Raw genomic sequence first — 12454 nt, forward strand, 5'->3', positions numbered from 1 at the left:
CCTGACCCAGGTGCAGGACCTTGCACTTGGCCTTGTTGAACTTCATGAGGTTCACACAGGCCAACCTCTCTAGCCTGTCATGGTCCCTCTGAATGGCATCCCTTCCCTGCAGCATGTCGACCGCACCACACAGCTTGGTGTCATTGGCAAACTTGCTGAGGGTGACTCAATCCCACTGTCCATGTCGCTGACAAAGATGTTAAACAGCACTGGTCCCAATACTGACCCCTGAGGAACGCCACTCGTCCCTGGTCTCCATTTGGACATTGAGCCGTTGACTGCAGCTCTTTGAGTGCAACCATCCAGCCAATTCCTTATCCACCAAGTGGTCCATCCATCAAATCCGTGTCTCTCCAATTTAGAGACAAGGATGTTGTGCGGGACAGTATCAAATGCTTTGCACAAGTCCAGGTAGATTATGTCAGTTGCTCCTCCCTTATTCACCAACGCTGTAACCCCATTGTAGAAGGCCACCAAATTTGTCAGGCACAATTTGCCCTTAGTGAAGCCATGTTGGCTGTCACCAATCACCTCCTTATTTTCCATGTGCCTTAGTATAGTCTCCAGGAGGATCTGCTCCATGATCTTGCTGGGCACAGAGGTGAGATGGACTGGCCTGTAGTTCCCCAGGTCTTCCTTTTTTCCCTTTTTAAAAATAGGGGTTGTGTTTCCCCTTTTCCAGTCACTGGAAACTTCACCAGACAGCCACAACTTCTCAGATATGATGGATAGTGCTTAGCAACTTCATGTGCCAGTTCCCTCAGCAACTCAAGGGAAGGTAGTTAGCTGGCATTTTAAATCTTACAAGACAAATGCCAAGTTTTCCCCATAGCCACTATTAAGTTTAACAGCCACTACACATTAACATTCTGTCACAATACCTTCCCTAGCTGTAAGCACTGCAAAGGTCTAAATAATTTAAACAATTTATGAATCAATCTGAAAGATATATTTGTTCAGATTTTTTTTAAACATCCAACACTTCCTTTAACTCCACAGTACTGCTTGTTTCAAAATTCTGAACAATAACATTAGGATTATTCACATCACAGTTGATTAAAATAAGCATCCCTTTTCTAAGGCAGACTTTTCTGTGGTGGCAGAACAATCAAAAATGCATCTCCCTGTGACAGTAAATAATTGTGTTCTGTCACTACATTATTTTAAATTATTAGTGTCACTAGAAGGATATTAAGAATGCTTATATTGTAAAAGTTACTGACATAAACAAATCTGAAGTTTGTGAAAGAAATTTCAAAGCAATTTCTGAAATACTGTGATTCTTGCTTAAGTCAGCACACATTTTAAAAGCCTCGTAACATTACAAGAAAGTAATGCTGAGCCATAATTTCCTCACAAAACAACTTCACCATCAAGCATCTCCACTTCTGATTGTCCAAAGAGGAACAACTTTTCATAAAGTGCCAAGTGGCTAGCCACAAAATCAGTTTCTTCTGAAGTGATTTGTCATGACATGGTTTCCCCCAACCCCTACACAGAAGGTGGTAACCACTTTTGGAGGTCTAAGTCTACATATTCAGAAAAATGAAACAAATTACTATCAAACAATACAGACCCACAATGAAGGCAAAGATAAAGTGTCCCTCCCCCCACCCCCAATATTTTAAAAAAAATCTCTCAGGCCCCCCAAGATCCCCCTGCTTTCCATTCACCATAAAATAAAAAAAAAAAAAAAATAATTACAACATTTAAATTAATAAAGATTTTCTTAATAAGATATTCTTGATAATGTTGAAAAACCAAGACCATCTCTTCAGTGGCAAATTCAGTTCTGCTATCTAAAAATGCAATTCATTTATAAAAGGTTTTAAGGATGTGGAAATGCTTAGTTGGACATCAAGTATTTGAGTTGAAATAAAAAACAGAATTTGTCTTGTTTACATTTACCCTGAAACAATGTTGTAGTTAAGAGCTGGGTGATCTTTTGGTACAGGAGGTACAAGAGGCTCTGGCTGCCATTCTTCAATCAACTCTTCTTTTTCCTGAACAGGAGAAAAGAAATACTGCTCAAAACGGATTTCCATTAGAAAAGATATTATGCGCTAATAAACAGCTGGTAATAGTTGTACGAGAAATGATGTATGCTAATATGTGTCAGCTTTCTGAGACACTTAGAATTGATATTACCTCATTATGTTCAACTGAGGGGTTCTGAATTCTTCAAAGGGAAGGAGATGTTAAGAAAGACAGCCCAGTTGTGCCTGTGCATTAAAGATGTCATGATATGATAACCAAGAGAAGAGATACTAACTTGGTGTCCCTGACAAATTTTAATCAATATTGTTTCATTCAATCTATTAATTATGAAAATCCTCCTCTACAGTTTGTGTAATTGAATACAAATTACATAATAATTGAATATTAATTGCCTCACTTTACATTCTCAAGTCTTCAACAGTGCTGTTCAAACAACTGTGGCATTAAAATACTTACAAAAAACACGTAAGTGAGCAGGACACAATGGAGAAAAACTGCCAAATGCTCAAGAAATGGTAACAGCAACTACTAAACCTTGAATCCCCCACCTAACCATAGAGGAATACTGAACGCACATTCATTTTCAGAGTGGTTTGGAAAACGTTAGTTAGCTGATTTTCCAAAGGACATGCAGTGGACCAGCATAACAGGTGCATTAGACTAGTTCCACATAAATTAGCAACCACTCAGGCAAATATTCCAAAAATCATCCAAAATCATCAACCAAAATCATCCTTCATACCATGAAGGCAGAACTTTCCTGGAGGATTATTTACTAGTACAGCAAGACACACCTGATAACATATTTGTTAACACACTAACTTCGAATGGTATGACTACAATCGGTTTATATTTCTCTATTATTTCAAAAAGCAGTAGAATATTTAAGGCTACTTATTTCAATACCAAAATATAAATTCTGCAATCGATTTTTGAAAACACCACAGCAATATCTTTTTCCATTTTTATTTTTTCCAAATACACCTTTCAAAGCCTTCGAAGTACAAAAACAAATTAAGATATGAAAAAATCAAAAGGAAACTACATGCAACAATACAATTAGTCTCCTATACTTTCATCACTTTCCTTTTACTAAGCTAATGAATAACTTTGTTTCTAGGTATTTCCAGAGTATTAATTAATATCCCAGGAGCTCCACAAAGGTCTATTTCAAAACATAAATGGAAATTTCAATAGGCCTGTATTTCAGAAAAGATCCTTTTTATGTGAGTATACTCACTTGTGTTTCTAATATTTTGCAGATGTACTTTAAATACCTTTTTATTTAACTTTTTTGTGTTAGATTTCTTAGTGAAATTTAACCCATGGGGCATATATTTTAAAGGAAATAAAATGCCATTAATATGTGCAACAGAATCGAATATATTCAATATTTTGAAGTGGCTACACTTATGTCAGAAAAAGTGCTTAGTTTCTTTAGCCACCATAGGACAGACCCCAGCTGGAGCCTTGCACGCAGTTGTGTATGCGTTGAAATGCTGTTCCACATATTAAGGAAAGCATTAAAATAGGGGGTTTTATTAATTTACCCTGTACTAGTGCCATTCATAGCATGTCAAATAGCAGATTTTAATGCTTCAATTAAAAAAATCCAAACAGATAACTGAGCACCAGAGAACAGAACAATAATAAATTAAGCTGTGTGTAAATACTATTGACTACTATTCATTACTGCATTCTATTATCAAACCTCATGTTTGACATGACTCAGCAAATACCTCAAGAACCGTATGGGAGAAGATTACCATATACTACACTCTTTAAAGATTAACAGGCAACACAGTAACAAAACAGTGGAAAAGTAGTACCCAAACTCAGGTTAACCTCAGATTGGAACCACAACCATAACCTTGTATGCTAAACTCCATTGATCCAAGACAGAGAGTGGCAATTCCATCCTCGTCTCAGAACAGGTACTAGTGCACATCCCTATATTGCTATTTGGGGGGGGGGGGGGAATCGAAGATGGAATTTAACACTAAGTGTGCTGACCCACAGCACTGCAAGCCAGCCGCTGCTACAGCACAGCCCTCTCCCAGCCACAAATCCATTCCTGTTCCTTGTGTTGGCATAGGCAGTTCCAAAACCAGACAATAACCTTGTTCAGAAAAATGATCCAGATGAAAACTAACTTGGCAAAAGCAGGATGGATATATAGCTAAACTAGATCCCACAACAAAGTAGTCCCAACCTAGATTGGCTGGTGCTACTGGGAAACCATAACTTGAGTTACAGTTGCCCAGCAGTATCTTATACCTTTTCACAAGAGTTCAAAAAGACTCCTGAAAACCAGGAAGCAGGATGTATGCTCATGCAGCCTTCACTCTGCTCCTACAACAGTTGGTGTCGAAAGACCCCAAATCCCTGATGTACAGTGTAGCTTGCATCAACAGTTCTACGTTCATTTTAGAGCACAGGGTCGCGGGTTTTTTTGTTTTGGTGGTTGTTGTTTTTTGCTTTAATTAAGAAGCAGAATAAATCAGGTGAGAAGTGGTGCAGCCCGTCAGTTATGGAAGGATAACTAAGAAAAGCATTAGATGATATCAAATGCCTAAAGGGGAATGACTTAGGAAGGATGGTGTTTCTTCTGTTTAAGACCTGAACGCAAAGAACATTTGAACAGCTTTCATACAACATAGTTCAAAGGCAGAGCACGCAACATAACATACCTTTTCTTCAAAGAGGGCAGAATTAAAGCTGTACAAGCATGTACTTAGCTTCTTCATTTAAGTCTAATTCTTTGAACTAAAGGTACAAAATGTCACCAAGCAGCTTAGCAACTGATACACAAATTCAATTAAAATCTTTTTGCCGTGGAGTCTATTAGAAAGAAAAATAGTATTTATAGAAGGACACTGTAACTACAATAAATTAGCATAGTACAATTGCAGTTGAGATCTGTGAACATAAAGATAATGAGCAATTCCTAATTGTAGTTCTCTCCCCCATTCATACTAAGTTGTAAGAAGTTTCCATTCTTCCCTTTGAAATATTTGCAGCACACAAACTAACAGCATAGGTGACAAGCCACAGGTGAGATGTGGCAATACCCTGATTTTTTTCTTAATACAAAATAAAATACACAGAAGACTAATCCTCATTTCAAACAACACTGTTTCACTAATTCTAGCTCACATTCATTCTCCTCATCCGTTACATGACGTTTGCTTTTTGATGGACATAAGGAACATAAACAACAAACAATTGCATCTTCACGTCTTATGTCTTCTGTTTCCACATGTACTTAGCGCAGGTAGTAGTTTACCAAAAGCTTCTGTGATAGAAGTTCCTTTATTATGGTGGGGGATTGGAGATACTGGTGAGTAAAGTGAGTAACAATCTCAATCTAAAATGGTCATCCACACTGCAGATGGGACAGTCCATACCCCTCCCTCCTTCCATTCACCAAATACCTCAGTACGCTGGCCTGGCCTGCTGACGTTTCAGGGTAAACATGACCATCTCCCTCTGACCAAAAAGAGCAGAAGCAGGCTTTCATGCAGTGACCCCACATTCAGAACAGCACTTTTATCTTCTACCTCCTAAGTAGGCACCAAATTTCAGACCAATATCAAGAATAAAAATGTTAATTTTCAAACATATAGAGAAACCAGATTTTAATTCACTATGTAACATCCTTAATATATAGTTGATTCACTTATTTCTCCTCAGTTCACTGTACTGAAAATATCCACTTGATAAAAAGATGAACTCAAAACTTTCAATTTCCACTCTTTCGGGCTGTAATGTAAGTGAACTCATCTCTTTCCCTTTTAGAATTCTTTTTAATTTATAATGTTAAATAAAATATAAATATAAAATGTATATTCTATTTTTATGACTAATATACAATACACACAAAAATATAACATATAAAATGTTTATAAGTATATTTTATAAATTATAATATACACATTTATACATTTGTGTGTATATATAAACATTTTAAATATATTTATCTAAATATACACACACATATATAAATGAAATGGGTTTGGGTGGTTGTATTTTGTTGGTTGTGGGTTCTACTTTGTAAATGCCAGATACCTTGGGTAAGAGAAATACTTGAGTGTAAACACATCCAATGCAAATTATTTAAATCAGTTGCCTTGTTGACACTGGTTTTTAAGAAAAGGTAGCGATTACGTTCATAAAGACGGTTCTTAGCTAGCACTAGTGTTTTGAAACAGTGTCATACATGCATCTGTGTCAATATCCAAAGATTAGTAATATTTTTTTATTTGCTGGTCCTCAATAACAGATCTTTAATTTCACAGCATGTACAGAATCATATATCAGCATGGCATAAATTGGCACAAACAACGGGCATGCTAGTTAGAAACTTCTCTCTTTCAAACTATGCTAATACTTAAGAGAATCTTTACCTACATAGGGAGTCTTGGCTCACAATGACTGAAAACCTTTACAAGAACAGACTACATCTGCTCTTCCCTGTAGAATAACATCTGATCAATCTCTGAATGCTGTTCCTGCAAGAGAGAGCTCTTGTGGCCTACAGTATTTCTCAGCCATGCATTAAACATTTGTCGCTGACAGGAACTTTCCAGCCTCCTGACTAGTATCACTCTAATAAAACTGTTCCCGTGCTACTACTGCAGTGAAAATTCTAAAACCAAAGAAAAGAACTATTCCTCCCATCCACAAATGGTAAGGTGTGGCTCCTAATAGGACTTCAGAGATTTTGAGAGAAAAGCTCAGTATCATTTACTGCAGAGTGAAAGACACATACACCTGGAGGGCACCTTCCTTTCACACAAATGGTCAAATGGTTGTTCGCTGGAGAGCTTGTAGATAAATGATGCCATGCAATCTCCCACAGCCCACTCCAGTCCTCAGTGGCACTTTGCCACTTTTCTATAGATTTTATTCTGGGTGAAAAGCCAACAAGAATGTCTATGTCTAGCACCCTGTCTGGCAACAGACTTTATTTGTACTTCTGAAAATTCCAAACTATCAGGAACTTATAGTCACAGAGAAGTACTCCACCTTTTTAATGATTTGGGAGATTTCATTATGTTGGAAGAGAACCAATAGGCATACCTACAAATACTGTTATTAAAGGCTGACAGACAGTCAGTTGAAAGCTGATTCCTGCACTGGATTTTGTAGTACTCTTGCTACACATTTGACTAAACCCAGAAGCCACCTTCGCGGTGGATTTCTTCACTGTTCTAGAAGCGCGACTCCTAAGTGGACTAGGTTGCCCTGGTTCGCCAGGGCAGACTGGTCCTGACAGATCACATTAAGATGGCCGTGCAACAGTGGAATTCTTCAGTAATATTTATTACACGGAGCCAGCTCTGCTCTGGCAGCATCCCCAACAATAATTCACAGAGAAACTCCAAGTATCATTACATGAGTGGCTGACATAAAGGTAGTCTGAGCTCCACCACCTGAGCTGGCCTATCTCCAGCACCTGTACCTGAGCAACCTAATATTTCTTCCTGGTATGTGAAAGACCGGACACCACAGCATGAATCAAACCAGAACAAATCAGAAGGCAAATCAGCAGTCTCCTTGCTGAACAGCTAGCATGTTGCTACACGCAGCTCAACACACACACAGAAGCACCTGGCTGTGTGGGATCCCATATTGTATGAAACAGACTGTACTGGGTCTGGCTGGGATGGCGTTAATTTTCTTCATAGCAGCTCATATAGCGCTGTGTTTTGATACTACATATAGTGATCTGTGACCAAAACAATGCTGATAACACACTAATGGAGCTCTTGCTGAACAGTGTTTGCACAGTGTCAAGGCCTTCTGTTTCTCACTCTGCCCCCACAGTGAATAGATTGAGGGGTGCACAAGAAGTTGGGAGGGGACGCAACCAGGCAGATGACCCAAACTAACCAGATATTCCATACCATATAACGTCATGTTCAGCAATAAAAGGGAAAAGAGGGGGTTTAGGGAAATTAGCCATCTTTTGCTCGGGAGCTGGCTGGGTATTGGTCCACCCATGGGAGGTGGTGAGCGATTGCCTTCGCATCACTTGTCTTGTTTGTCTCTTCTTCCACTTCTCCTTTGCTTATTAAACAATTTTATCTTCACTCACAGGTTTTCTTGCTTTTCTTCTTCCTTTCCTCTTCTCCTGTCCCACTGGGGGTGGGGGAGAAAGTGAGCCAGCAGCTGTGCAGTGCTTAGCTGCCTCCTGGGGTTAACCCATAACACAGAACAGTGTCAACTATCTGTGGATTTTTAGTGAAGATTAAGGGGGAGGTTTTTTTCCCCTCACAGCTATTCCCCCACACAAAATAAATGAGCTCTTTTCACAGCAATTACCTACACTGTAGAAAAAGAGGCGAAATCACTCCACCCCCCTGATGTATCAGTCTGCTTAAGTCCTCCAACTGTAGTAGACTTATTCACACTTTCACTATACTGTTGTCTACCTGTAGACAAGATATTCCCTTCCAAATACAGTTCTTCCTAAGGAAAACACTGCTTCCATCTTCAGAGGTCAATGGTAAAGCCAACTAGACTAACTTAAATCTCCTTCATCATCAGCCAACCTGAACATACCATCAGACCAAAGAGCATTCCGCCGTACTATTCTTTTTGCCATCAAGATACGGGTAACAGAAAGCTAGAGGTGTTGATGTCTTTAACATTTCAAGTCAATCCCTTTGCTGTAAAACAGCTCTTAGCACTGTCAATTTTTTTCTTCTGTGCCTTGCAACTGTGAATCAATGTATCCAGTATCTATAAAATGCAATTCTTGATCACTTTGGATTTTTGCTAGTATTCACATTTTTTTCCAACCCTCAAGCTCAGTAAAGTTTGTATAAATGTCATCAAAAGTATCACAGCAATAACATATTTGCCTGCTTCTATTCTTCAGAAAGCCTGTTACTGCTGTCCTGCCAGTGAACTTTACTATTGTCATCCTGCAAAAGTAGGATTGTTACTAAGCATGAGCCATTTCCAAATGTTTTTCACCCTTTTGACACCCTTCTAAAACCCTGCTTCCACTGAGCTGCAGCAGACCAGCCACACATGCAACCTCCCAGTTGCTCATTGCCCCCAGAGAGACAGAACAATTTTCTTCCCCGCATACCACTGTTCCAGATTTGTCTGAGCACTTTCTTAAACACCTCAGCTTCAGCAAAATGGCCTGTCAGTGAATGAAGGAGATCACCTGCAACTGGATGTTAACATTCAAGATGCACATAGAAATATCTGAGTGTAATCCTTACTCTGTAAGGAAGAGATAGGTTTCAGCTTTTTGAGGTCACCAGTTAATGCAAGAGTAGGAAAGAGCCTTTTCCCACCATCTACTGCAGAGAGAATGAATCTTTCAAAAGAAAAAAAGTTATCCTCCAAAATACCAGAGATCAAAACCATCTGATACAGGAAAACTCTACTAAATGAACTATCACAGTTTCTGAATGGACAATCAGGGGCTACTTTAAAGCTGCAGCATGTCTTCCTCGATGATCTAAACATTCAGTGCTTCACCACACTGGACTTCACTTGGCGTTCACCCCTCCTCTGTATACTTATTAAAGGTGGCAAACTTCAAGAATCCCAGGATCAACTCAAACCCTTCCAAGCACAAAACTGAACTGGCCTTTCTTGATTCTTGCTCAGTTCACTTCTTGCCTCCAATAAATACATGCTAAAGTTTTCCCTAGAATACTCCACACTCGTTTAGTAAGTACTCCCCAAAAGAGGACACTGCCTGCAGATTTGCTCACATTTACAGCCTTGAGCCTATAGTCCCTGCATCCTGTTCACTGATGCATTACACCGAGCCCACATGCTTCACATGCATCCTTAGCAAGAACAAGATCAAAAAGCATGCAAGCGCATTATATAGATGGGAATGACAAGGTAAAATACCCATAAATCTGTTTCACAAACCTTTCTTAATACCACGAAGAAATTCCAGTGTTTTATCCCATTCATAAAGGATACCATTCCTCTGAAGCTCTAGCAAACGAAGCTTGTTTGTTATACGGGACTTCAGACCGTTCAGATCAACCCCTCACATACACATGTTGGTTGTCACATTGCAATACATCGCTATAGTTCATCTTTGACTGAGAAAGATGAGTGCATCCTTGTTCACCTCACTATTTTCACATTCAGAGAGTGCATCCAATCATCCTTTGAATATATCCAATGGCATCCTCTGACATTATGCAGCAAGCCCAATTACAGACCATGTCTCAGACAAACTAGTCCAGGGAGATCTCCAAAAGAAACTCTACTCATTCCTGATAGTCTCCAGCCCAAAGTCAGGAAGAAATTCCAGACTTCACAAACAATTACAGCTTGGGGGTTTTTTTTGAGACAACTACTTTGCAAAAGAAGAAAATTGCCGCTAAACTACAGTTTTCTGGAACCCACTTAACACTGTAAACTCTCAAGAGTTATTACTCACAGATATCACGTGTACAGAGTGATCATTTTCCTACTCTCTACACTCTTATAGTTCATTTTGTTTGGTGGGTTTTTTTAGTATAGCTTCCATTTTTAAAACAAAGCCATCCATTGAGTAGAGCTAATGCCAGCTTTTCATAGCATAGCAGTCACAGTCACATCAGTTCTTCTACATTTCCCACTCTCAAACACAGTGCTACTTTAAAAGCACGAACTGAAGCATCTAAGCAATAAGCAGTTTCTTAGTCCAAAGTAAGCTTACCCTTTGAAATCCTAAGAAAAACCAGCACAATTTGTGATGCAGCAGTGGTTCAACAGCCAAATATATCAATAGCTATAAACTGTTTCTCTAAAGAAAAATATTTTTCCACCATACCTTAGGTGTTAGATCAGATCGCTCTTGAAGCTTATATGTCTTGGAGAAAAGAAGTCTGATTATCCATAGAATTAGAATTCCTTCCAAAATGAGATGGTAAGCAGGAGCCTGAAAATAAAAGCACAAGTCTACACAGAATTCTATTTGAATCAGTGTGACACTATGCAACAGTTTTGTCTCTACTAGTACAATCAGAAAAAAACCACAAAGCTCATCATCAGCTGATATGTATTTCTATATCAGTAAAAATTATAGTTATATGAAAGTAGATTGCTTTGCAACTACTACTTGTAGCTGTTAACCTGAGTTTGAATGGATTTATTCTGTTGTTAATAAACAAGGCACACTCTAAATTGATAAGTGGTTTCAGTTCCACACATGCATGTAAGTTGAATATTGAGAGTAAAGGCAGATAAGGCGTACCGGTTGCACCAGTATCTGTGAAGGCAGAAAGCTTTCACAACAAGCAGAAGTATCCTGAGAGCTTGAAGGTCTATGTCATCTATACACACCCACTTCAACCCTGCATTCTTATAACTTACAGTCCACCAGCAGCGACAGCTACTACTATTTACAAAGAAACCTAATCCTGTACTTACAGCCCATTTTTGTTAGTTTCACAGGCACTTTGAGTAGGTATAACCCAACACAGTCACCAGAAGCAGTTTTGTCCCTGTGCCGTTTGCTCTCTTGTGTGGACACAATATTTAGGAATATATACAGCAAACCAGAACAGAGAGTTGATCCAAGTTGAAGTTAGCCTCTTTGGGTGCTTGGAGGGAGGAAAGTCAGTTTCCTCTGGCAGCAGAGCTAGTTTAAAGTAGATGTGGAGTTATGCAATCAAGCATTTGACACCTAGTTTTAATGATGGGATTTAGTTATTCCATTTCAGAAAGGTTCCTGTCTACACTGTGGATGTCTACCATTTTTAAAAGACTCAAAGTGCACACACACTAGTGCACTGCTTCTTGAACTCAGTGGAAGAGCTCCCACACATCAACATTTTCTGGTGGGATCTGACCTGCCAACAAAGGAAGCAGAATGCACCACACAACCAGAAACTAAAGGAAATTGAACACAACTTTTTAAAACCAGTAAGGAGTCCTATGGCATATCAGACTGCAAATAATGAATTTATAATTTGCAGAGTACTTTTCAGTTCACCAAACATATTAAGAATACATATGTACACCATGACATCTAAAGAACACATAATATAGTAGCAGTAGAGGTCCACACAAACTACTTCCCCATGCTTTTCAGTGCCTACAGTGTCCTGGTTTCGGTTGGAATAGAGTTAACTTCCTTCCTAGTAGCTGGTACAGTGCTGTGTTTTGGATTTAGGGTGAGAACAATGTTGGTAACACACCGATGTTTTAGTTGTTGCTAGGTAGTGCTTACACTAGTCAAGGACTTTTCAGCTTCCCATGCTCTACTGACTGAGAAGGCTGGGGTGCACAAGAAGCTGGGAGGGGGCACAGCCAGGACAGCTGACCCAAACTGGCCAAAGGGACATTCCATACCATGTGACGTCATGCTAAGTACATAAACTGGGGAAAGCTGGCTGGGGCGGCCGCTACTCGGGGACTGGCTGGGCATCGGTCGGCGGGTGGTGAGCAATTGCACTGTGCATCACTTATTTTGTATATT

General features: G+C 39.3%; 1 protein-coding gene across 1 annotated transcript in view; it reads right to left on the minus strand.

Annotated features, from left to right (window-relative positions):
* SPTLC1 (serine palmitoyltransferase long chain base subunit 1) overlaps positions 1-12454 on the minus strand; it is a 56095-nt gene that overhangs the window by 42795 nt on the left and 846 nt on the right. The window contains exons 2-3 of the mRNA XM_009287203.1: positions 10805-10932; positions 1909-2003 (exon numbers count right to left, since the gene is read on the minus strand). Coding sequence (XP_009285478.1) covers positions 1909-2003; positions 10805-10932 — 223 coding nt within the window. The remainder of the gene's footprint in view (positions 1-1908; positions 2004-10804; positions 10933-12454) is intronic.

Source organism: Aptenodytes forsteri, unplaced genomic scaffold, assembly GCF_000699145.1.
Source record: "Aptenodytes forsteri isolate BGI_AS27 unplaced genomic scaffold, ASM69914v1 Scaffold169, whole genome shotgun sequence".
NCBI classification, from domain to species: Eukaryota; Metazoa; Chordata; class Aves; order Sphenisciformes; family Spheniscidae; genus Aptenodytes; species Aptenodytes forsteri.